The sequence below is a fragment of the Leptosomus discolor genome, chromosome 15, assembly GCF_034619465.1.
Source record: "Leptosomus discolor isolate bLepDis1 chromosome 15, bLepDis1.hap2, whole genome shotgun sequence".
NCBI lineage: Eukaryota > Metazoa > Chordata > Aves > Leptosomiformes > Leptosomidae > Leptosomus > Leptosomus discolor.
In genome coordinates, this window is record NC_141405.1 from 12,537,914 (window position 1) to 12,565,329 (window position 27,416).

The 27,416-nt window shown below is 40.8% G+C and overlaps 1 protein-coding gene across 2 annotated transcripts; it reads left to right on the forward strand.

Moving 5' to 3' along the window:
* The first annotated feature begins 386 nt into the window (after positions 1-386).
* Positions 387-27,386, forward strand: RAB40B (RAB40B, member RAS oncogene family). 2 transcript variants are annotated; one of them, XM_086473693.1, is made up of 6 exons: positions 387-528; positions 23,000-23,060; positions 24,965-25,025; positions 25,912-25,989; positions 26,472-26,694; positions 27,115-27,386. In XM_086473693.1, exons 1-6 carry the CDS (start codon positions 387-389, stop codon positions 27,384-27,386), a joined length of 837 nt encoding a protein of 278 aa, XP_086329819.1. The 2 variants fall into 2 exon arrangements, with proteins under 2 accessions (XP_086329819.1, XP_086329820.1); XM_086473694.1 differs by having other exon boundaries at positions 26,529-26,694.
* Positions 27,387-27,416: the final 30 nt, after the last annotated feature.

The following is a 27,416-nucleotide window of genomic DNA, read 5'->3' on the forward strand; positions in this document are numbered from 1 at the left end:
CGCGGCCGCCCCGCTGAACGCCCGCCCCGCTGCTCCTCCGCGTTCCCGGGCGGCGCCGAGCGCCCCGCGTGGAGAAGCTCGGGCCCTCCGTCGGAAGAGACGGTCGGTCGCCTTCGTTCTGTCGCCGCGCGACGCGCGCTGCCGCCGTCCCCCGCCGCTGACACCGCCGTTTCCCCTCGCCGCTGGACGCGCGCCCCGAGGGTCTCGCTGCTCCGGCCGCCGCGAGGGATGGCGCTGCCCCCGCTGCCGTGACGGGACCGCGCCGCCACCTCACGCCCCCCGCCGTGGGCCGGGCATGCCGCTGCCCGCCCGCGCCGCTGCCCGCCGCGGTCACCTGGCCCCCCCCGGCCCCGGGATGGGCCGCGGGAGCTGATCCGCCGGGGAGGATGAGCCACGTGGGCAGCCCGGTGAAAGCCTACGATTTCCTGCTGAAATTCCTGCTGGTGGGGGACAGCGACGTGGGGAAGGGGGAGATCCTGGCCAGCCTGCAGGACGGAGCCTCCGAGTCGCCCTACGGGTACAACATGGGTAAGGTGCATCCCCCGCGGGGGTTCCCGCCAGACCCCCGGGCTGGGATCCGCGGGGAGGCGGCAGCCGTGGTCTGGTGGTGCCGACTTCTGGGGCCGGGCAGCGAGCCCAGCCAGGGCAGTAGATGAGAACGGCTCCTTCTGCGGGGTCCTGCTGAGGTGCGGAGCTCCCGGGCAGCAGCGGGGGTGCGGGCAAAGACAGGCTGAATGCTGTTCTGCTGCGCTTAGTTCTCAGAAGGGAGGTGGAATTGTTGGGGTTTAAAATCCCATGCCAGTGATCTCACGTGCGAAGCTATTTTGGGAGTTTAAGAGAAATGTCTTAATACACCGATCTAGGTGATGATAGGATTTATTTTCCTAGGCAGTTATTTTTCTGTTGTCATCAGTGAGTAAAGGGGAATACTAATAAAAATGTTTTTCTAGTAAAGGATCTTTGTTAAACAGCAAAGGTATTTGCAATGAAAATGCTTTCACTGAAAGAACAGAAAATATTTTTTTTTTCTTCCTTTTTTCTGCTGTCATGTTCACAGTATCAGAAGAGTAGCCCTTTAAGATCAAGGTTCATGTTTGTAGTATGTTCTTTCACTTAAGCTTTTTAAAGAGCAAGACTGAAGAGCCTTGTCCATGCCAGATATATTCTGTCTGCAGAATAGGGAGCTGTGTACATTGCAGACTGATTTAAAACTAAGCTAATGGCTCAGGGAAAAGGGGATTTCTATTTTCCTTCCCTCCTTTTCTCTTCTTTTCACTCCCCCAATCTCATTTGCCTAGAACATGCTCTAGCTTCACTTCTTTTTTTTTTCCCCTCATGTAAATCTATCATGTGGCATATTAAAAAGCAAATTACCTTGTCAAATTATCCATTGCTTTAATTTACTGCCAGTCTGTGACTAGTTAATTCACTGGAAGGCTTTACACTGACTTAGGATCTGTTATTATGTTGAGTTCATAGTACTGATTCATGCAAAGAACGGGAGGGAGGGAGGAGCGTTCTCTGTACCACTGCTTGTGAGTCAGACTGTACCTGGAAGGCATCAATGTACATTTTAAGTTGTTTGCTTAATACTTTTGCTGAATTACTCCTTGGGGTGTTGCAGGGTGTTTACTCTTCGTGCTCTTCAGGTAGTTGGAGAAAAGGGACGGCAGATTTGGGGAGAGTGTGCCTAATCTGGCTCTGCTCTCTACACACAATTGAGTTTGTAAGTTCTTACGCTGAAGGAGCACTTTAGTCTCCAATGTATCTTGACGTAACGGAGAGAGAATGTTTGACCAGCTCCTGAGTTCATCAGTCTTAGTTCAGACTTTTGCATGTAAACCTTGTGATGCTTGTGTTTTTGCTCTTAAAAATTATTTGAATTGTATGGCTAACACTATAACTGTGTGAATAGAGTTCTTGACAGCCAAGGAATACAAATACTCTTTTTTAATTGTTTTGCAAGTACTTAACACGCAGCTTGGAAATTCTTCATTGCTGCTAACAACTTCAAAATGTGTACAGACAGGGTTGTAAGTTTTATGCAGTATTTCATGGGTTGCAGTGTCTTCACCCCAGGGTATTTACCACTCTGAACTGTACAAGGTTAGGCCAATGTGGTAATTGAGGACCTCACAAACTGCTGTGAAGAGGTCACTTTCACAGAGATGAAAGAAGTTCTCAGCCCTGAGAAGATGAGTGAGGAATATTAGTTACAAGTTATGGGAGAGGATATGAGTTACAAGAGGAAGGCAGATGTAACAGATGGTGTGGTAGTAAAATGTGGAAGGAATATAATTCGATTTTTAATTTTATGCAACTAGTGTCGTAATTAAGAATTTTTGTACATACTGAGCCTCGGTGTTTACACAATCATAGTATTCTGCCTAGACTCACTTAAGGAAGGATTTTAACTGTGGATGTTCATAAAAAATATTTTCTCACTCTTCAATTTACAATGTTCTTGAATGCATCAAACTTGAAATACTTTTGAACACTGCATGTAAGCTGCCCGGTTTCTCTTGTGGTCTGTGTCTGACATCCCTTCTCTGCCTGTACCCCCTTGGCCTTCCCTACACCATTTGAGCGTGTCTGCGTAGGATGCAGCTGTGAGGAATCTGTGCAGGCTGAGGGACTATGAAAATAGAGATGCAGGGAGAGGGCTAGAGCTAAACATCCTGCTGGTATAATGACTCATTTTCTAATTTAACTTGATTAAAAAGCTTGATAAATGCTGACTTTTTCACCATTTTCAAGTCCTTAGTTATCTGCTAGGATCTGCCACTTTCATAATGCCAGTTGGGTCTCTGAATTGGAAAGAGAAAGTCTAGTGATATGATAGGTTCTGTCAAAAGGTGCTACATGTATAAGCTCTGAAATGAGAAAACTGTTGTGGAGCTTGAGGAAAGGGAATAGCTTTGAGACTGCGATGGAAGACGAGAGATGATGTGGTAAAAGACAAGAGCAAGTGAGGAGAGAGAGGAAGAGCACTGAAAGGCCTTGAAAATGAGAACAAACGAGTTAATGTGATGAAGCATGGGAATTTGGGCAGTTGTTTATGTTTGTATATGCAAGAGAGACAGAATTTGGTGTTTATTGCAACAGGAAAGAGGTTACTCCCGCTGCTGAAATTTAGTAAATTGAAGGTGGGGATATGAATGTGGAGAAGTTTGGAAAGAACGAGCTACAAATGGTGATCAAGACAGACGATGCAGAGATAGATTAAGACCAGCTGTTCAGAGAGCTTACCAGTTCTGTGGATAAAATGGGAAGATGGGCTTCAGAAAAGACAGCAGTGTATTAGAGTTGAGGAAGAAAAGTCAGAGTTTAGCTTTGATATAGGGTTCTTCCTTGTACTACACAGCAGGAGGTGTCACTAAGATGCACTACAGTGCTCTAAGAGGTAGAGAGACACGTTACTTATAAAGGAAGTACAGGGAAGGACAAGGTGTTGAACAGAGCATGACCCCTCCTTTGGGAAGGAGGACAATTGAAATGAACACCATGGGGTGTTAAGAGAGGTGGAAGAAAGGCTGAGTAAGGATGGACTCATCAGCAAAGGAGGATCATGGGGCTGTTGGTTGATGGTTGTCTCCAGCAGCATAAAAGACAGTTAAGCAGACAAGAAGAATGAAGGTAAAATAAAACCTGGAGTTGACTAGAACAGGGTGGGGGGGTTGTTGGGGTTTTTGAGTGGGTTTCTTTTAGCCGTCAGATTCCTGAAGGCTTTGTGTGCAGCTCTGTAACTGTCTCGTCTCAACTCTACGGGCTCAAACTTTAATGATATAAACCATAAATTCATTTTGCACAGACTCTTAGCTATTCAAAAATAAATCTGCCATCATTCTCATTCCCAGGAAAACATGGCAGTTTTATGTCTTACTATTTTTTGTCAGTACACAAACATAGGAAGTCTGGGGATGGGAAGGGAAGCCAGCACCGCATGATCAGTCAAGTCACTGCAAGCTGCTGCTGGTCCACAAGTCGTGGTTTGAAAGCATTTGGCGTAGTTCAGCTATTAAGCGGGAGTACAATCTCTTGGTCTCCAAATTTTTCTTAATGACCAAAGGGCTCTGGGTTGGAAAGAAGAAGGGAAGATGCTTTATTAACAAAAAAAGTAAGGACTGCCATGGAGGGTGCATTGGCGAACATGATTCATCGAGATAATTTGCATAGCAGTTATCCTGGAGGTGGGCAAGTAGGCAGTAAGTTAATTATCTGGGTAACCTGTCTTTATAGTTCTCCCACATCTGGCTCAAAACCGAAATTACAATAAATTGGACACACTGGGTCTCTGACCTGGTAAGTAAAATGCAGAAAAATTATCTTAGAGAGAGCTGCAGAAGCTTTGCTTTTAAACATCGTTGATTTCTCATCAGAATAAATTCAGAGGAAATAATTGCTTCCAGACTAGAACATAATACCTGAGATGTAATGTCACGAGGCAGACAAATATTTTGATGTTTTGCCCTAACAGATTTTTATTCAGCTGGATTCTGGTTTTGCTTTCATAGTAACATATGCTTGCAGTGTTATTGCTTGACACGGGGAATGAAAGGAATGATTCTTCAAACCTGTGTACTCCGGCTCCTGTTCTTGCAGGAACGTCAGGTTTAAACTGACTCTCATCCTTTCTCACCCAGCACCCTTTTTGTATGCTCTTAAGTTCATATCACAGTTGTTTGTCTTCCCATAAATTCTATCTGTCCTTAGATGGATAACTTCACTGGGATACTGGTTGTCTTATCTGAATGCTTGTGGGTGTGTAGGTTGTGGGTGTTAGTGATCACAACAACCACCTACTAAGTGGTTGGAACACAGGCCTGGAGCTTAGATGGCCCAACCTCAAGCAGACCTTATGGAGAGAGCCAGGTTACCCTTACAGGTAGGGAGCTTTTAGACTGGGATAGTTGTCAGCTGCTCATGTCCCAGCAGACAAACTTACAGTTCATGGTGGCTCTTCCTGATAACTTACTACACAGATCAAAGCCTTTCCTTGATGTAAAGCTGTTGTAAAGAGGAGGGAATGGGCCCTACCTAAAAGAAGGAAATATTGTTAACATTAACAAGACTTAGATTTGTGAGCCGGCTGCTGTTTCCTCCCCTCACCCCCAACAAGACCAAAGACAGAACTGATGGAGGTTAAAGGCTTACCACAAAGATTTGATGTTAAGTTTCTCTGTTCTGTCTTCATAAAAGTGTGCTGTTGAAAATGTTACTTGGCTGAAAGGAAGGGGAAATAAAATTATTTTGTTTTCCTACCAGTATAATAATGAACAGGATGAGTTGTTTATCACTGACTTATTTTGAAGCCATTACATTTTCCTAAACACAGCACAATCTGGACATCACGATAGAAACTAATGGTAACATCATTAAATTTCTGATTTCTTTGCACATAGCACCAGCTTTTAGGGACTTCAGTCCATTCTATTAGGATTTCTCCAGAAGAAGAGTTATTTAAAGTTGCTGAGCACCAGTGTCTAAGAGTAAATAAATACCTTTTGAGGTTAATTACGCTTGCCTATAAATAGACTAGACTTGATCTCACAGCACAAGAGAGCAAAAATTGATCACTCTTAGCTGTCACAAAGTAACTTTGTCTAAAAGGTTGAATAGGTATGAATCTTTTCGCCCTGAATTTTGTTAAAATCTAGTTGTTTGTCCATTGATCTCTGTTTAAAAGGCTTTAAACTGTGTTCTTGTACAAGGAAAAGCAGGTGAGGTTTGATTTCATATGCCAAGTTTAAGTGTCTAGAAGACATCTAGTGTCATCTCATTACTGTAGGCTTCTGTGGCATTGGTGGAAAGAAATAGTTGCTTCAAATAGGGCATCTAACCTATTTTGGGATGAGTCTGTAAAGCAGTTACAGAGCCTACTCTAAAGACGTTAGTTATGACTGCCCCTTTAATGTGTTATCTTACAAGAGCTGTGCTTACTGCTGAAAGATGACATTAATTTTAAATTGTATTATGTACTGCATGTGAAGAAAGTTCAGTAAACAGAAATTGCTACCCACTCTATACTTGCTCTTCTCCTTTCACTGTGCTTAAAAGAGAAAAATAGAAATAATTTCCCCCTTTTCCACCACCTATGACTGCATTTTGTCTCTTCCAGGTGATAGCACTGTGGAGGAGCAATTCTTCTTAACAGGCAGTCAGTTATAAGAGGCATCTTTTAGCTGAAAATGTGGATCCTGGTTTGAGCTGATTCCCTTTATTCTTGCCTTACTTATGAAAGATACTTTCCATCCTGTAAAAAAAAAATGAAAAAAAAAAAAGCTTACAATCTAATTCAGATTGGCTTTGTTCTTTGCTTCCATTCATGTGCCTTTCCCCCCTCCCCAAATATCAAGTTTGGAGTCTCATGCTAACTTTGTCACACTAAGAATTGCCCACCTCATGAGACTGGTGCATTGTGTTTTCTACCCTGGCACATGGCAGCATGCTTGAGTGTGACACCCTCTTTACCTCCTTTTTCCATTTTCTTCATAAACGATATGGTGGTCAGGTCAATCGATCAATGTTGGGGTTTGTATTTGTTAGCTGATCTTGCATATCTGTTGAAACTATGAATATTCACCTTGCTTGATTTAATGGACCAGTAGAAATCCTGGGCCTGCTTGGCAGTGTATGGTTTGTCATATGTTTCTTCAAACCTTTCATAAAATTAGTTTTGCTTTATTGCACTCTTCCTTCTACTTGGCTGTTTTTCTTGGGTTTAAAATATTAATAATATTTCTTTATTTTAATATTGCAACTCAAGTGTCATGTGCTTCTTTCCATCTCATGGAGGTCAGAAGCTAGGTCATCTTACAGTGAGGCTTTTGAAACCCACTTCATCAATAGGCTTACGTTATTTCTCTTCCTCGCTCTGTCCTCATCCAACCATGTTGGAGGGGGAAAAATCAAAACTGTGTATGCACGCACGTATTCAAACCAGGTATTTTTATACCTTGTTCTTTCCCAATAACTGGCCTTTATGTTTCTTAGCGAGGCCTATTCAGCAGCACCAATGGAAGACCAAACAAAGCAAGCACCTAAGTTTTGGTCAAGCGTATTCTTGTACTGTTTCAGAGTGAAGAAGCCTTGAAATCTTAACATCACACGAATGTTTTTCCAGATTCCTGCCTAAAACCAACCTGCACACACTTGTCTGAATTTGATATCTGCTTTTGCTACAAGTAATACTTCAGATTGTTGTGGCAAAAGAGACTACAGCAATAGCTCGCTTGCTTCTTTGTCTTTCTCATGTGTTCATTCAATAGCACCTTGTGCTGCCTGGCTGTTTCCCTTGGGCTACTGGTGTCTTTCTCCCCCACTCCTATTTTTTTCATAGATATGGGGGAGTGGGAAAGTGACTGTAAAAACAAAATTACCGTGAGGCTCCCAGACAGGTGTGCAACATGAAAGACAAAAGTCCGGGCTATTTTGAAAAGTGGTCGGACTTCAAGGTAATTGAGTCCTTTTAAGATGCTTTGGCCTAACCAAAATTGTGTTTGCCTGTGCCAGGATTAAGTTTTATCCAATATGTTGGTTAAACGACATTTACATATTTCTGTAAACTTGGTTTTGTTCTGGGAGCTAAACAAGATGGAAAATGGGATTAAGAATAGGAACTGGCTAACTTTAGAAGTTTTATTTGTATCCCATTTTGTTCAGCGCTTCTGGATTTTGTTTAATATAAGACTGAAAATATGAAGCTAATGCAATATTTACACAAAATACTCGACATGGGCTAGTGTTTGTCATGCTGGTTTTCTTTAAGGATAATCTCAAATGTAATACACAAAACACGTTTCGTTTGAGCTTGCAATGCTTTTTTATCCACGTCTAAATTGATATAGTGGAACACATCTGTACCAATATTTGTTCCTTTCTTTTATGTCTTCATGTGTTGCAATATGGAAGTATGAACTGGGCAAGCTAAGTAGTCAAATACTCCAGTCAGAGCTGCAAGTTCCTGCATAAGTGAGGCTGTTACAGATCAAACACTGATTTATCGGCATATACTGTATATTTAATGTCTAGTCTTTCAGAAAGGTAAGATAAAATCATTTGTCAGTATTGACTGTAATTTAGTACCTACTCAGGGCAAAGTCCACAAAAATATTGGTGTTTACAACAGCTGTTTATGTATCTAAATGGTCACTCAAACCTATGGAAAGTTAGAAAGCTAATTGCTACGCAGCTGGGATGTCATTTCTGCCCAGGAATGAGGGGGTTTTAAAGGTTCAGAAACTAACCTTGCTCACATCTTCACAGTAGTTTCTGGCAGCTGAGAGAGTATCCCCTTGCAGCTGGGTGGGATAAGCAGAAAAGAGAAAGTACCGTCAATAATAAGCTGTGCCAAGTGACAAAGTGTGTTGAAGAACAGCTGCCTTAAGGGTTTAATGTCGTGCATACCTGCTTTTGGTATAATTACATTCTCGTTTGATATGTTAATTAGACTGTTACTCTAACTTCATATTGGTAAAAGGAATACGTGCTGTGTTCAGCTGAGACTTACTGGATCTGATTGGTGATTCTTTACAGCAGACATGGGTTTTTTGAACCCTAAAGGATATAAATCTCTAAGGAAGTGGAACACATTCTGGCTCATATAATGTTCAGACTGGCTGAACCAAATCTCTGAACTGTGTGCAAGGCAAGGTGAGAACCCTCTCTAGGACAGAAAAGTAACTCTTCTCCAGCTGGGGGAAGGACAGGTAGGACCTAGCAGAGAAAACACCCTTATGTGCACACAAAAACACTTCTGTCAAGTCAGTATTTTTTTTGGTTGTTTTGTGGGCCTATAAATAGTGAAAATTAAGTATTTTGGAACCACGTTTGTGTCAGAAGCAGGGAAAGCTATTTATTGTTTGTGAGATGTAGTCTTGTGCTAAGATGAAAACAAATACAACAGTTTTGCTATTTTTCTTTGTTGCGTGGGATTTGCCATCGAAGGGTGCTGATATGAAGGCACTGTGTGAAGTCAACAAGTGGTGCCAGAAGGTGGAGGTGACTAAGCAGTAACTGGTGAGCACAAGGAAGCTAGAAGAGCCAAGGCTGTTACTCCAGAGTTATCTTGGATATTAAAATTGTTTGTGCAGCGTTGAATTTCAAAATAGAAATTGGTAGTTTAATATGCAGAGGTGGAGTAACTATGATGAGAATTTCTGGAGTGGAGATTTCCATGCACTTTAAAAAGTAACTGACTTCTAAGTTAAGAACATAAGTGTCATCTTGAGCTCCTTTAGCCTAGCACTCTGTTAAAAAGGGTAAGAGAGATCCTCATTAGGAAGAACAGCAAACCTGTCTGCTTCCTGAGGTCTGCTTCCCTCCTGCGCCTGCCAGGCTTCCTAATCCAGTATTTGGAGACTTAGAACTCTTTGCAGCTACTTCATTTATGAAAACAGGTAATCTGTGTGTTCTTTTTAAATTAAAAATTGTGGTTGCAACTTTCTGTGGCTTTTTCCTAATTATATAAAGAAACCATTTTGCTGTGCATCTCTTTTCTCTTATGCTAGAGTAAGTGGGATTCCGTGACCTCCTCTGAAACATTCAGTACCACACCTCCGGACTGCTATGAGCCCTCCAAAAAATGAAGCTTTAAAATAAGATGTTGACTGATGCAAAATCGAAGTATTTCGAGTTTCCCCCAATAAATTATTTTTGGGTCTCTGCTTCATGTTCATATAACATATAAACTCTCAATGCCATAAATGCCTGTTTTAATTGTGTTTGTTAAAGTAGTGCATATTCCTTGAGTGTACTTCAGTACACAAAACTCTGGAGAAATGTTTTGTAAAAATACTTTCATTCTTGGATCAGAAGAAGATAACCTGTTTATTAAAAAGTTCCAGTTGTTCTTAATATACAGCTAGTTAAAGTCGCATGTGTGTGCAGATGTAAATGTGGAGCAAACTGAACATGTAACAACATTTAATAGTGAGCTGCGGTCCACGAGTGACCCGTTTGCACTAGATAAATTGCAGCTGAGCTTTCGCACTTTCAAATGCAGTCCAGTCGCTGGGATCGGATGACCATAGTTTGTTTACTGTGTGGTGTGTTCCAGGCTTACAATTCTGATTTTACCTCTTCATTTTCCCCCAGTTTTTATATGAGGTATATTGAGTGCATCTTGGCAGTTAGTAACTCAATGTTACATTCCTGCCATTGCTCTCCTTTTTCCTCTGGGCTAGGACTTGATGCACAGAGCCCTGCCCTGCCCTTACCAACATATGTTTCCTTGTAATCCCACATCAGCGAAGCTGAAATAGCAAAGAATGCTTTTGTACTCTGAAAGAACATATTGAAGGAGCAGTCATAGGTGTATTTGAGGACTGCATGTTTAATTTGCCCAGTTTCATAGAGAATGAGCCATTACAGATGTTTGGATGAAACAAAATATTTTAAAAAAACCAAACCCAAACCAAACAACCCAACAGTTTAATTAAAAGAAAAGAAAAATGGGGTAGGGGAATTTTAGTCTATACGTTTTGAATCCAGATAATTCATCCCTTCAAAATTTTAGGGACAACGATGTGTTACCATATCTCCTGTGCCCTCGTACCTCGTTTGCAGGCTGACTTTATGCAGTGCCTTCAAATGGGGTATTTACGTGCATGAAATATGAAACTGCCGGCTGGAAAACCCAGAAGAGACCCAGCAGGTCTGGCAGCCTTTTTAATACCCTCTCAAGACTAGACGGAGGAAAAGAGGCTCATGTAGCCGATGCATTCAATGGAATGATTGAGTCAGGACACAGAGAGTCTTGTGGTGCAAAATTTTTACCGTGAATATCTGGGTACATACATTTCTTTTCTAACTGTTTCAGCAATCCTCATACACAGTGCATGATCTCAGTCGGTCAGGAGACTGTACTAATCTTTCTGTATGTTTGCTTCGGTAAATATGCTAAGTGAGGTTTGTGTAAAGCACTACCTTGACTTTTCAAACCACTTCTGAATTAGTAGGTTGTGGTTTAACTTGAACACCTGCTCTATCAAATAGAAGCATGATAAATTCAATTTTAAACAAGTTTATAACCTCTAAACTTTTAAATTGATTTTCAGTTCAGACAAGAAACGCAGTCCCTGTTAGAATGATGTTAGTCTTGGAGCAAGAAGATTTTAGAGTCCAAGAATAAATGTGATGTAATAATTTTTCCATATAAATTCTAGGTTTTGTCTCCAAGCAGGAGTTTAATCCAGGACTGTTTCAAACTATAGTTTTATAGGCAGACTCATTTACCAATCTGTACCATGTTTCATAGAATCATTTGGGTTGGAAGGGACCTTAAAGAACACCCAGTTCCCACCCCCTGCCATGGGCAGGGACACCTCCCACCAGACCAGGTTGCTCCCAGCCCCATCCAGCCTGGCCTTGAGCACTGCCAGGGAGGGGGCAGCCACAGCTGCTCTGGGCAGCCTGTGCCAATGTCTCACCACCCTCACAGGGAAGAATTTCTTCATTACATCTGATCTAAATCTCCCCTCGTCCAGTTTAAAGATGTTACCCCTTGTCCTGTCACTACATGCCCTTGTAAAAAGTCCCTCTCCAGCTTTCATGTGGGCGCCCTTTAGCCTCAACTGGAAGGCTGCTGTTATTTGTCTTCAGCATCTGCAAGACAGGCTAGTTCAGTGCAGAAGACTACGTGAAAAGTAATTACATAGTTTTTAAGTGAAGAAAAGTCTGCAGTTCTAACGACGTATTAAGTTTGGCCACAGACTAATGAGTCGCCTCTCTGGAGAAGAGAGACCTTTGGGCAGGCTCCTGGTACCCATGAGGAGGTCATTAAGAGGACAGAGCGAGGCTGTGTACATGGTGGAAGGCTGAGAGATAACTGGTGTAAGTTGAAACAAGAGAGGTTCAGAAAAAGTAAGAGGAAAAACTTTTTTACCATGAAACAGCCAAGCTGTGGAACAGATTGCTCAGAGAGCTTGTATTGTCTCCTGGCCTTGTATCTGATCCTGTTTTGAGCAGGAGGTTGATCTAGGTGACCTTTGAGAGTGCTCCAACCTAAAATTTCCTTTAAACCTATTCACCTGAAATTAGTTTATTTTAATTTCTTGGAAAACTGAAAACTAAATGATGAATGGAACAAGAGCTTTGTATCAGTAATGTATAGTCCGTCTTTCTCCTTTAAATCCTAACAAAGATTGTTTGGTAGCATTTTGTGTTAGTGTTTTGTCCTGGAAAAGCAGGACAATTATAACTTTGGCAACTTTTCCACTGGAATAGCTGGGGAGGAGAAGAGGGCAGAAGTGGAAGCGTAATCCAAGACAGATCCAATTTCCTTCATTTTTCTGGTGGCACTGTGTGTCCTGAAGATATCTGATGACTTGGGAATTCCTTGAGTTGAGGGAACGTTATCTATAAAGCCCATTTTACTGCAACATGTATTTCACTTGGAATTCCAAATTTAAGAAGTGCAGTTGGTCTTCTGTTGCTTGGTTTGGAGGTTAGTTTGAAAGCTCTTCCTCTTCACGTATCTGTGCTTTGGGAATGATGGCTGTATATTTTCTGGATGATAGCTTTTAAGCCACAGCAATTTTTCAGTAATTATAAGAATTTTGCTCTCTGGCATCTTTAAAGCAAGATTATTGCACTTACTCTTGCTTGTTGTGAATTCCCACTTTGATCTTCAGTTTGTCTTAATGACAGAATTCATTACTTGTTCAGGTCACATAGTTATTTTTCAAGTCATTTTTTTCTTCTTTTAACAAGGAGTGCTTTGAGGGTGCAAAAAATACCTGCTTTTTTGTTTTTCTTTTACTACACTGGGTGGCAAATACTGCTGTGACTTCTGGGAGTATTGATGGCATCCTGGAGTAGGCTTTTTGGATTGTTTTTCCTAAAACCTTGGTTATATCTTGCCACTTATCATAAGTATTACTTACGATTTCATAATATACAGGGATATGCTTATGAAACAATTCTGATTTTTCTAATTGTTATGATATATTGATATGCTTGACTGAAAGTGGTGGTTTAATTCTTTAGAATACTTTATTTGAGACTTGGTTTAAAGCCTGGGGAAGTTTTGGAGAGGTTTGCAACTGTTCTCAGTGAGCTTTTTAGGCCTATAGCTCAGAAGAACGGTGGCTGGATGTTCTTGGGATTCTTCCCATGCCAAGTATTTTTGAACTGGTTTACTGCTAATGAAGTGTAAGACATAAAGAGTCATTGTTCTCTTTGGAAAATATTGTAAAATATGAAATATTGCATCTGTTTTTAATATTTATGGTAGGTTTGAAGCTATTCTCCCTTCCAGATTCTGTCCATATTTCAAACCTAGTGTTTAAGATATAAGGCAAGTTTTGCATGGCTCTGTCCCATTTCTTTCTTGATTTGTAGGATTTTAAGAGATATATGACCTGCCTTCTGGTCTTTTCCTCATGCACCAGGATGATTTGACCCCCACTGTTAAGTTTTATCATAAAAGAATTTTTATCCCATAAAGATTTCCACGAGCACTGAAAATATTGGACAATCAGCTGCTGTATAGAACTTATTCCACTTTTGGGGGTCAGTTGTCTTAGCCTGGCCAAGCCTCCCTTCACTGTACTTTCACGGGCATGCAGAGCACTGCAGCATAGCTGTTGCTTGGGATACACGTGTATCGCCAAAATGAAACCAAGATTCGTGTTTGAAGCTGTATTTGATTGTAAGGAGCTTAGAGGTGGGATTGTGAATGAGAGGCTGCCCTTGAGAGCTGATGCTCTTTGAAAAGAATGTAACCGAGTTTTTTAGGAAGATAGCACAGTGGTTAGCACCATGCCTGACATGCACAGGAACTCTTCTTGCAGGCTAGCTCTTACTTACAGGGATTGCTGAATAGCAGCAGTGAGGAGATGTTATCATAGAAGAATGGGGGGGGGGTTGTTTGGTTTTGTTTGGTTTGAGGTTGGTTTGTTTGTTTGTTTTTCCCCTGTACTCACAATAGAGGTTAATTTCTAAATCAAATTCACTGGTGCTAGGTTATGGTTATCTTTACTTTGATATTCAATGGACTAAAAGTTGAGGGAAATTATTTTTATAAAACATAACTCTTAAGTAGAAAACAACTGTTTTAAAATACTGTTGCAGTTTTATAACAATGACTATAAACTGGGAACTTCGTGATGCTACATTTTTTATGTCTTGTTCTGTTGCAAAGAATTTGGAGAGACAGGCAGGGATATCGTAAAGCTAGTGTTTGTCGTCCTCTGCCAAGAGTGTGTCCTTTCCCAGTGCAGGGAACAGAGTGATCCACGTTCACTCTTAAATCATAATCTGATGTTACTGACTTTAAATAACTATAAAAATCCCTTTGGCTAATAATTGCTGCCAGTCAATAACAATCCTATCTTAATCCATCTCCAGAGCTGTCAGTAGTTTTGGGGATCTGGTCTTTTAACATGAATTTCCTAGAGAGAAGTGTGAGTTGCGGTGTTGTGCAGGAGCAGTTGGATGTAGATGGAGGAGAATGTAGATCTGCAAGGGCCCAGAGCTGTTCTGTGCTCACTGATCACCTCGGGCTCCTTGTTTCACTTGGTTCTTTCACATCTGTGGAAAAAAGGGTAGAGGAAAAAAACCCCTCACTTACAAGATTGCTGGGTTTGATATATTAGTCTCTTCCCAATTTATTTCAAATTTATTAACAAAATGTGCTGAAATAAAGGAAGAACTTTTTTTTTGTCAGTGATGCTAATGATAACATGCCCTTTTCCTGCAGTGCTGCTATTTACAAACAATAACATGTTTATATATAGCAGTTTTCGTCTGAGGATGTTAGCTGCAACTTGTAGTAAACATCTGAGTTGACAAGCTTACCGTATGCCTCTTGAGGTCCTTTTCTTTTGGAGTGGAAGAAAGGAAATGATGAACTGAAGTGCATAGTTCCTGCTTCTTCCTGACCTGGGGGATGGCAACAGTTCTCTTTCTTCATCTAAAATAAATTTCGAAGGCCTTAGATTGTAACGAGTTTTTATTCTTGACAGGTAAATGTTAAGACAGAGGATAATGAAATATGGTCTCAGAATCTTTATTTCCTTTCCTCTTAATATGCACAATCCATTTCCATTCATTGATTATGGTTAAAAGTTGATTATTAGCTGATGTCAAATAGTTTTCTCTTCTTTCCAGTCTGCCCTGAATGTTTAGTTTTTATTTAGCCATCTTAGCAGCAATACTGCAAGCTAAGGCATGACCAAAAAGAAAAACATGTACTGAACAAGTTGTTTGTATGTTCTTTTGGGGGAGGGTGTGAATTTAATATGTAAAGTGCTGGCTTGTTTACTTACTAATGCTGATAGTAAGAGGAAGAACAGAAATTACTCAGTTACTGCTTCTGTAAATTATCAGCCTGACTAATTATTTTTTGGGGGTTTGTATTGGAGTTTCAGTTGTTAGTTTTGTTTTCAGATCAGTATTGGAGGTATGCCATAAAGTGGTGTCGAACTTCATACTCCCATACCATTTGTTCTAAGGACAACAGTCTGGACTAGAGCCAACTAGAAGTGTTCAGAGATCTTCAGATTTTAACCTGGTGCCCTAAAAATTTTGTAACTATGAAAAGCTTTTGTGTCATTGTTAGAGAGCACTTTTTTTTTTAAGGGTGGGTTTCTCATAAACTTAATTCCTTTAAACATTTAAAGGAAAACAGGTGTGCTGAAGGATAGATGGTGGTATTGGCATTGTCTGTGACCATAAAAAAACCTAAATATAAAGCTGAGCTTTCTGATACAAATAGCTTCTTTTTGAAAATGGGGAAATTGTCACATCATTGACATCAGTGAATTATCTGTGTAATTGCGGTTTATCGCTTGATTAATGAGGTGAGGAATACGGTCTACATCTAAAATTTTAGTGTCTCTATTTCAATCCGAATAGGCAGTCCGTGCTTTTCAAACAGATGGCTTTTATTGCAGTAATTAAGTGTGATGGAAAAGACTGGAATTTGGAAAACAATGATTATTCCGAAATGGCAAGCAGAAGGCAAATATGACTGTCACATAATCTGACCTGCGTGCTTACATTGCAAAAGTTATTGTCCAGTTTTATTGCAAAGAGTTTATATCTTTGCAGCATGGTGTTGAAAATGTGGGGCTTAGTTTTAAAAGCTTAGTGGAATTTTGAACCAAAAGCATGCTGTGTGTCCATTTGCTGTGAACAGTAAACAAATGGAGTTGGAAGTTGTGTCACTTGCCAAATGCACCTGAAACAGTTACAAATGTGTTCTGAAGAGAAACGTCAGACCTGAGTTTTAATGTATGTATGAAAAGCTAGATAGCTGAGGAAGCTTACAGTGGGAAGTGATGGGACCATGGCGTTGTCATCATGCCTATGAGAAAATGGTTTTAAGCACTCTCTGAAACCTAAAACTGTGGTTTTGAAGTGCAGTCAACAGTCTTTGAAACTGAAAGATGTTTTCAGTGGACTTTGTTGAATACAGGCCCAGAATCCCAATGAATGTATATATATATTTATTTGTAGACATGTAATTATTGACATAGAAACAGACGGCAGGAAGGAGACATTAGTATGTGTCTGAGAGAACTATTATTGAATGGGTAATCTGAACAAACTGATGGAGTGAATGATTGCTGGAGAAGGTGTTTAATGCTGAAATCTCTGGAAGGTGGTCAGGTCATGGAGGCAGGGCGTTGGAATGGGGTTTTTTATTATTATTGTTTTGAAGTAGTTAGATTCTGTTTTAATTAATTCTGAAAGCTGCTAATCTGACATCAATTATCTACAAGGAACAACATGCCTTAAACTAAAGAAAGGGCACACCAAGAGGAATAAGTAAAAACAATGAAATCGGTGCTTGTAGTATTTATGAGCGAAAATGTACCAGAGCACCAGGTTCAAAGATGAAGAGTCGTGTATTCTGTGCTTTCTCAGGTATAAAATGGGTTGCTTTTAGGAGCGTTTCCAAGACAAACGTGCCACTAAATAAAATCTTTCAGTGCTGCACTGGTAAAGCACAGCTCTGAAGAATCTAATCTTAAAAGTTCTTGCATTTTTTCCCCTATTCTTCTTTCTCCCCTCTCCTATAACTTATTGAAGTTAAAACACAGATCAAAAGCTAATGGAGAACAAGTTCCAAATCATTAAAATATTAGGGTAACATCCAGTTCCTGTGAAAAATTTGGAGGGACAAATCTGGATTTCATTCTTTGTCATATAACCAAGATGTGACCAATGGTTGCTCTGTCATCCATTGCTTCAAATTTTGTTCAGGTGAGTCAGTGTGTTTTTCACTGCTGCAAAGCTAAAGTGTTGGTCACACTGTAGATCATTGAATCTCAATTATTAAAGGCAAGAGAAAAGATTTTTGATGTAAATAATGTTGCCTTTGGTGGTACACAAAATGAGCAACTTAAATGACTGAAGGAGCCTGCCCTAGAGAGACCCATCACAAAGCCCAGAAGCTTGTATGCACTACTATAAGCTTCAAGAGAAGCAGAAATTCACAGCAAACCTTAAAATAATCAGTGTTGACACGAATGCGGTGTGGTCAGCGAAGCATAAGTGATAGTGTGGCAATGGCTGCGAAGCGTTGATGCGGAGAGGATGGCCTCCCATTTACTGCAGTTGTTACCAAACTGCTGAGTGCTTTTCTGGGAATCTTACTACATTCCTGGGTTCAATAATACTTCTTTCAGTTTTCTATCTGTTAATTTTCTGCTTGTGAAGAACAAAATCCGTTACAAACCAATTAGATTTAAGCAATCCAGACATTTCAGCAAGGATAGCGACTCATTTCAAGTTCTTTCATTTCAATTTGTGGCTTTAGGTCAATAATTTTTATTTAAAAGCATCCATGTGAAAGTATTAAGCACTGGGAGGTCTTTCTGGTTTATATCAAAGTTGAATTTTTTTTATTTTCCCTTTCTTGTATAGCGATACGTTTTAGTTGCATATCCAAAGCAAGCTATTCTGTCTTGCTAAATGAGTGAATAACGCTCTGGAAGGACATTTGATTTCGACAACAGCACAAACCACATCTGTTGGTCTCATTGTTACGGTTTCATGCTGTTCCTGATGATTCATGGCAAAAGGCTTTTTGTTTTGATTCTTAAGCAGTGGCAAATGCTAACTGCAGAGATGTTCAGGTTATATTATCAACTGCTTCTGCCTGTGTAACAGCTCAAGAATAAGGAAGTTTCTGAATCCATCTCTTCTTCAAAAGTCTTTTGAGAAACCTGTGAGATGCTTTCATAAACAGCAGCTGGTAATAATATGTTTTTCAGAATTATCTTGTGCATGTCGTAATAAAAAAAGTCATATTTTACATTATGTGTGTGGCTAAACATGAGCAACTTGCAGTAGTTTATGGTCTGTGGTGCAAAGCACAGTGCCAGGTTTATTCAGCTGTGTATCCTCTAGCTATGCAATAGTGATTTTCTATGCTTGGTATGTCTTTTAACAGAATGATGGATGTCCGTTCACTGTGTGGGATGTGTCAGTGTTTGCTAAACATGGTCTGTGCCTCTTCATTAACTTTAGATAAACTTGTGGAGGTATTTCACCCTGCAGGAAATATCAGCAGTAGCATGGGATGCTGGAATGACTTACATAGTGTTATTCAGGGTTTGTTCTGCATGTTTTATGTTTTCACAAATTTCTGAAATGATGAAACTTGTTCTTTCAGTGCACAAACAGTTGCAACATCCTAGTCTGTTCAGTGTCCCAAGACTTTGTCTATAGGTTGGGGAGGATGATGATGATGATTAGTGTTATTAATGTATATAGTAATAATAATGTTAACATATAATAATATATTATTAATAATGTATTGATTAGTATTATTAATGTATAATCTGTTCCCCAGGGGTCAGTATTAGGGCCTGTCTTATTCAATATATTAATCAGTGACCTAGATGAATATATTGACGATAGATACAAATTTGCTGACAATACGAAGCTGGGAGGAGTGGCAGATACAGCGGAAGGCTGCGCTGCCATTCAGTGAGATCTGGACAGGCTGGAGCACTGGGCAGAGAGGAACCAGATGAAGTTTAACAGGGGCAAGTGTAGGGTCCTGCACCTGGGGAGGAACAACCCAACCCCAGGCGCCAGTACAGGCTGGGGGTCGACCTGCTGGAGAGCAGCTCTGTGGAGAGGGACCTAGGAGTTTTGGTGGACAACAGAATGACCATGAGCCAGCCAAGTGCCCTTGTGGCCAAGGCGGCCAGTGGTCTCCTGGGGTGCACTAAGAAGAGTGTGGCCAGCAGGGCGAGGGAGGTTCTCCTCCCCCTCTGCTCTGCCCTGGTGAGGCCACACCTGGAGTGCTGTGTCCAGTTCTGGGCCCCCCAGTTCAAGAGGGACAGGGAACTACTGGAGGGAGTCCAGTGGGGGGCTACTAAGATGATGAGGGGACTGGAGCATCTCTCCTGTGAGAAAAGGCTGAGAGACCTGGAGCTCTTTAGCCTGGAGAAGAGAAGACTGAGAGGGGACCTTATCAATACTTACAGGTATCTAAAGGGTGGTTGTCAAGAGGATGGGGCCAGGCTCTTTTCAGTGGTGCCCAGCGACAGGACAAGGGGCAACGGGCACAAACTGGAGCACGGGAAGTTCCACCTGAACACGAGGAAAAACTTCTTTACTCTGAGGGTGACAGAGCACTGGAACAGGCTGCCCAGGGAGGCTGTGGAGTCTCCTTCCCTGGAGATATTCAAAACCCATCTGGAAGCGTTCCTGTGCGACCTGCTCTAGGGGAACCTGCTTTGGTGGGGGAGTTGGACTAGGTGATCTCCAGAGGTCCATTCCAACTCCTACCATTCTGTGACTCTGTGATAATAATAATAATTTTAACTTACAGTTCGTAGATTTGACTATTAGCTAATACTGCTGGAGATCTGGAACGCTTTGGCCAGTAAATGAAAGTAAGCCTCCCAAAACTGGTGGTAATACATTGGAGGTTTTCTCTGTGTATGTCTTTCCAAAAGTACAGGTAAGAGCCTGAATTAAAGGCAGAAGATGCTTCATTTCACACTTCCGCAGTGAGCTAAAAGCTTGAAATGCCTATTATTGCTGTCCCTGGCCTTTCAGCTCGGTGCTTATCCGGGAACTGAAGTTGGCATGGCACTGAACCAGTCTCTGGTTGGAATGATCAGAAGATTTAGCTCCCTCTCTTTGCTGCCAGAGTAGAAGGAGCTGTGTCAAGAGATTTTGTCCTAATATACTCCTGCTTGACAGTAGGATGTATTCATCAGTTTGTAAAAGTGGGAGTAGCGAAGCTGTATGCTGCCGTGACTCAAGTGAACTGTCCTGCAGGCAATAGAAATGAAGTGGCATCTTTTAAATAGGTTTTCCAATAACGTGTGACTTCCCATCACAGTGCCTCTGTCTTCCTGATCTTCTTTCTCACCTGCTGTTCATCTCACAGCAAGACTGCTTCTTAAGTTTGCTTCCTGTCATCTCTCTCGTCATTGCTGGCTTCTTCTGTACCAGGATCTTGGTAACAGGCAATTCCTCTTGGCTTTTCTTTCTTAAGGAATGCCCTTGCTCTCAGAACTGCAAATAGCCAGGAAATTAGAGAAGTGAGGTTATTTGTACCAGAGAACGTGTTTCACTGTCTGCTTTAGTATCTATGTTACAATGGGTATCCTACAAAAAAAAAGGAATTGATGCTATTGTGCTGTGTAATGAAAGCATTCGGAGTCCCCAGTGTCTGCTCCGGAGGAGAAATTGGTGATAGTTGTGTACAAATGAGTTGTCTTGAGACTAAAACCTGGAGATAGCTGCATGGGGTAACAGTGCATTGATCGCGGCAAGAAATTATCCCAGTTTGTAACCAGGAGGACGTTTCCTGGGGCAGCGCATCCATACCTCCTTGTAAAGAGCAGTGTCTTGTGATTATAACCTAGTGAATTCGAGTTGCTGGTTGTTTTGATAAAATGGGCTCAAATTTTGTTTGCCTCGAAATGTGACATGTGACAAATGCCATTTCAGCAGTTTAGTGGGGGCAAAATTTAGAAGCACCACAAATGAAGCATCTCTTTGCCTATGGCTACAGGGGGAGCTGAGTCAGCTCCCAACTGTTACCTTGCGGTAACTTCTGTTTGGTAATTCAACATCTGTTCTTGATTCCAGGCCTAGTCTTACAAACTCCTTTCCATGTGGAAGAGGAGGTGGGTAAGGCTTCCTTTCTTGTGTCTGCTTATTTATGCCAGAGGGTTTAAAACTTACTTTTTGTTTACAAAAATGGAGGTAACTGACTCTGACTGCTTTAGGGACTCTTCATGACAACTGGTAGCAGCACTGGGCAGTATCCTACTGGAGGGGCAGCAGGAGGTCCCTTCTGCTAACTTGGGGGCAAAACGTGTTCTCGGTCATGGTAGGCGTCTCCGCAGAGTTGTGCCTGCAGTTGAGACTGACTCTTTTCTTGTTTATGTGCCATGCTGTGCTACACTTTTTCTCTGAGAGAGTGATATAAGTAACTGATATATTTTCTTATTAAACTTTCAAACTTCTCTTTCCCCCTTAAATACAGCAAAAGAAAAAAATCTTGTTGGTAAGCATTGGGTATTTTTATCAATCCAAACATTGATATATTCATTAACTTTTTTGTTCTGGGTGTTGATGCCACCCATAATGATGAATCTTACACTTACAAGATCATCCTCAGCACTGTCATCCCTATTCCTCTGGTAAAGATGCGCTGAAATCTTAATTAGTAATTAGGGTAATTAGGGCACTCTTGTGCATGCGTTTGTTTTTCCATGCCACTGTGTTTTTCTTACCCCGTTGTTTTACTTATGCTCAGAAAACAAAGCATGTCTCTCTTTTTCAAGATACAAGTCTCATTACGTTTCAGTACCTTTTTCAGAGCTTGTTTCCATGCTTTTTAAACCTCATTTGGAGGACTTTATGAATAAATGTTTGATTCAAGAAGTTAACTATGACACAGCAAAGAAAACATGAGAAAAATGCATTTACCAGTGAAAATGTGTTGCTTGGCTGCACAGTGTGAATACTGAATGCACACTTTCAAATAACATTTAATAAAATAAAAGCCTCTCTCTCTTTTAATGTTTATAATTATGCAATTTGCGGATGCAGTACTGAAACACAGTGTTCACAAACCATTGACCATAGCGTCATGGTGGATATCTTCAGGCGTCAACTGCAGCTACACAACTGCTGCTGATTAGTTTTACCCAATCTAATTGAAACTAACGCACCCATTTTCCCCAAGAAAACAGTAATGCTAGACTTGACCTTATTTTTACATAGTTTGTTTGCTTCCTGGAGCATGTCAGGTTAGCAGTAAAAAGGTAATGTCCTCTGGCACTGAAGGTTGTTTGCAAAGACTACAAAATGTGCAGTGAAGATGTGAGCTGTTATCTGTGTGCGTGTGCGTACCCGTGTAACACAGCACAGCCTGACCTTGCACGCTGCGGTACCTCTTCAGCTCCCCTCCGAGAGATGCTGGAGCTCTGCCACAGGGCCTGGGTGTGTTAGGGGAAGGAATAAGCGGAACCTGCATTCGGCTACACGCTGACTGCAGGGTCTTTCGGCAGAGAAGGCTGTCAGGAACGGGAAAGGCTGGGAGACAAAAGGCAAGCTGCTCCTTGCACTGTCTGCTGCTTCTATGTAAGAGGGGGACACGGGTATCAGGTGTAAGAGCTGTCTATAAGAGATAAGAGAGGAAGAAATAATAGAGACAGTAAAGATAGGGAATAGAGGAGGAGCATTTAGTCTGCAAGGTACGTGTGAGAGAAAAGGCAAAACCCCAATTCTGTCTTCTTTTGTCGAAGAGATAAAAACTCTTTAAGTGTATATATGAATGTTTATCAACCTGGAGGGAGCCTGAGACATCTGCTCTGAATGGACCAAGCTTAAGCGATATGAAAGGTCCGTGTAACTTTATATGAACAAGTTGTTCTTATCCATATGCACTTCATAGAGTGCTAATGGCAAATACCTTTCTTTTAAGGTCAGCTTCTTTGAAATCTCTAACTGTCTGTGTGTTGTACACCTGCAAGCTGCTCTGAGATTTGCGTCACTGTCTTTCCCACAGGTATAGATTATAAGACTACAACAATTCTTCTGGATGGCCGGCGAATCAAGCTACAGCTCTGGTAAGTGTGTGCTCCACCTTTCCTCATAATTCATTTTTCAAAGACACAAAAATGCAGCTTCTCAGGGCAGGAGTTCTCCCTTATGCTTCAAAAATGTTTAGTCAACTGAGGAACAGCAAGCCAGGCAGCTAGCCCTTTGAGCAAGTCACACTTTCTCTTTACCTCCATTTTGCATCTATTTCACGTAAAATGGGGGACCCTACAATTTCTCTATGCGAGAGATGCATAACAAGTGCAGAAGAAGGGCACAAAAGATTACAAGTGCCTTCAAGATAGATTCAAAGTGCCTTCAAAGATTATAAAATATACTGGTAATGAGAACCATGGAATTACCTTAGAAAGCGTACAGTGATTGTATAGCAACATCCCTTCACTCAATTTATTAGTAGTAATGGTTGACTACACCACAGTATTATATAAAAAGGCAGTCTCATTACTCATATAACTTAATTAATATGGAATCTGATGTGATTTGATCTTTACAAAAACATGTCAAGAACAAATAAAATTATTTTACAACAAATGTTTTTCCTGTAGGGTCAAAAATTTGGTTTGTCAGGGTGCTTTTGTGTTAAGGGTGTTTGAAGATGGCCACCTTCTGGTTCATTTAGAAATACTCAGCAAGTGATACAACTTGGAAAATGCAGCAACGTTACTGCCTCTTACATACATTCTTTTTCCCTAAACTCGTGACATAAAAGAGGGAGAAGTAAGGTCAGTGCAGGATGAGAAGGAGATGGAGTGTCGTATTTGAGGAACTGTAAACTAGGTAAGTCAGAGACAGGTTCTAGCAACAAGCAGTGTTCAGGCAGAGTAGAGAATGAGAGGAGAAAATGAATTATTATGATTATATCCTTTTCCACCTAGAAAGAGACAATCCTGTGCATTTCCGTCTTTAAAATTAATTTTGGTGTTAATTTTTGTTTGAAACTTTTTTAATTACTGGCGTTAAATGCCTGTGTGTCAAAGCTAAGTTATATTTAATTTATTCTTCATTGGTTGTTTTTGCCTTTGTGATTTTTCAAAATAATATTTCAAATGTTAAATGCAATGATGGATAACAGTACTCTGCCGTATGGTAGCCTCATTACTTGATATTTTGTTCACCTACTTCGTTTTTTGTTCTTCTGTCTTTTACTTTATAAGCTTAGCAAAAATACCACAAAGCTTATCTGAGAAGCAGCCAGGAAGGAGATGTTTTAATTCTTTTTGTGAAGGGCAAGGATGCTCTTTGGACTCCTTAAAATAACAGATTGGAAAGGTGTCTGCAGTAGGCCATATACAGAAACATGTGCCTTGCCTTCGAAGTAACGTACCTCAAAAAGTCTTTATGGAATTTTGCTTCTTGTCACGTTCTTCACTATAAATTAGATTTTGCTTCCAAGCACTTCATGCAGTGTGGTTTGGTCAGAATTTTTTTGGTGCATGCTTTTCTAAAAATCTGTGCTGTCTGACTCTGTAGGGGCACCTTCATCATACTAGTCTCATGATGAACTATTGCTGCTGTAATCAAGAATTTACTGGTTTTCCATTACTTTCCTTGGTGATAGCTATTGTTTCCTCCCACTTTTCTTTTGCTGTGAAAACAGAACCTTTCTTCAAGCTGACCTAAATGCAAAGTCTAGTGGCATACATGTGCTTGAGTAATAGCTGTTGTTTTCCAAGAGCAATCACAAGAGTAAAGTTTGAAGTTCTTGTCCTCTTACCCTGAGAAATCTGAGAAATGTAGAGGAAAGGGCAGAATGCCAGTGGGGAAAACTGCTGAGAGCGAGAAGAGCTCTTAGTGACTGCTACTACATGACTCACGGCAGAAGAGCTGATTCTGATCAGTACACTAGCTGCACTCTTAACGTAGGAGGCCACCTGCTTCTTCTAAATATATGTATGTAATTTATTTTGTTTAGGGATACATCAGGGCAAGGGAGATTCTGCACCATATTTCGGTCTTACTCAAGAGGTGCTCAGGTAAGGAAAGAACAACTTTCAGTGATGAGTAATAATTGTTGGATGAAGGAGAGCAGAGGTAGCCAGCCATTGTGATGGCTTCTGCAGCTCACTTGTAGATTGCCGTGCAGATTCGGTGACAGCCTGAAGGTAACATGAACCGTGGGAAATAACAAGGGGCAGGATTTTCTTTTGGGGAGGGGAACTCCATGAGATTGAAGTGGAATTGGGGTAAAATACAGTGATATATGTTCTTATGCCTTCTTGTCGGTTACCTCAGTAACTTCAGCAACGTTATCTTACTTTGATCAGGTGAAACCTATGCTACTGCTGTTTAAAACTGTGTGTCAAATAAGGAAAATTGATAACATAGAACTGTCAAGAGTGATGTGAAAAATACAAATGTAGTTTGAAATGTGATGAAGGGAGGAAAATTGTAAGGAAATTACTTAAGAAAAAAAAACAAATGACACACTAAAAGTCACTATAGCTTCAGACTTTAAAGTATTGCTGCAATTCACGACGTGTGGTGGCTCTGATGAGTTGCATTTGTTATGTTCCAGAATTGCACAGAGCATTGAATCTTCAAGCTACCGAATGTGACCAAAAATATTTGTTTGCTATGACTTTCAGTGTGGGCATGATCAATCAAACTTGTCCACTATAAAAAGAAATATTTACCAATACATCAGACCCTAAAACTAAGTCAGGGTTTCTGCCCCTTAACTGATCTGTAATCTACAGAGAGAGACGGGGCTTGGTGTCACAGGATGCTGAGGTTCTGCTCCGCTGAGAAGTTGCTCAGCATCTGACAAGATTATTTCAGAACTGGAGGATTTACAGATAGTATGCTCTGTGTTATGCCTCTGTTAAACTTAAATTTTTTAATTTTTTTTTTTAAATACAGGGAGTAATACTAGTGTATGATATTACAAATCGTTGGTCATTTGATGGAATTGATCGGTGGATAAAAGAAATAGATGAGGTAAGGTACAATCCCAGAGTGTCACCAGTCTGTAACAGATGACTAAGACCAACTGCTTGTGGTATTTTCTACTGTTTTTACTGGCATTTGCAGGCACGCTTACTAGAGCTATACAAGATGCCAAGTTTACAATTTTCTTTCTGTGTTTGTAATTCTAGAAAGTTGGAAACATATCAGCTGAAGTGTCTCATTTCTTTAAAGGTGTTGATTGAAAGCATATGGAGGGCAAAGATTTCATATTGTAGTCCCACTCTTGCTATAGATTTGCCACATCATCTGTGCAAGCCTGTCTTCTCTGAGGAAGGGATGTTTTTAGATCAGAGAATCACAGAATAATTTAAACTGGAAGGGACCTCTAGAGATGATCTGGTCCAACCTGCCACTTGGTCTTTAAATCTTGAAAAAGCTTTTGTTTGTTTTAATTGAGGGAAGGGGAAAATAGAAGGCAAGCTACTAATTTTTTATTGCTTTTCTTTGCTCAGCATGCTCCTGGTGTACCAAAAATTCTGGTTGGAAATCGCCTTCACTTAGCCTTCAAGCGCCAAGTGTCTACTGAACAAGCACAAGCCTATGCTGAGAGGCTGGGCATGACTTTTTTTGAAGTCAGTCCACTTTGTAATTTCAATATTACAGAGTCCTTTACTGAGCTAGCAAGAATAGTATTGATGAGACATGGAATGGACAGGCTCTGGAGGCCGAACAAGGGTAAGCGATGTACACTGAAAATGTGTAAATTTAGTCCTAGCTTGTGGTTCATTAATTAAAATAATTTTCAGAAACTTTAACCCTGATGCAAAAATGTCAAAAAAGAAGAATTGGGAATCATGTACAATTTGCTTTCTAATCAGAAAATATATATCTGCAGGCATAACCTGTTCTGCTCTTGTAGGGAATACCGTATTTTTTTCCTAGAACTTAACATGCTCAGTCAACTAAGTATTGAGACATAAATAGGAAACAGAAGCAGCAGATATTTTGGATAACGTGTATGTGGGAAAGGGTGTGGGAGGAGACATGGGAATTCATCCTGGAAGTACAGAGTGCATGCAGAGTGCTGGGTATGCTACCACCACGTGGCTGACAGAAGCATGCTGTTATAATGCAAGTTTTATGTCTGTTTTTAAGTACTGAGTCTGCAAGACCTTTGTTGCCGTGCCATAGTTTCCTGTACCCCTGTGCATCTTGTTGACAAGCTCCCTCTCCCTGTTGCCTTACGAAGCCATCTCAAATCTTTCTCCATGGCAAATGGCCTTAATGCCAGGATGATGCACGGACGCTCGTACTCCCTCACATCCAGCAACATCAATAAGAGGAACAGCTTAAAGAAAGCTAAAATCTTCCGTCCACCACAGAGCCCGCCAAAAAACTGTACAAGAAACAGCTGTAAAATTTCATAAGCTCTCTGTGGGAAAAGGAACCTGGATGGA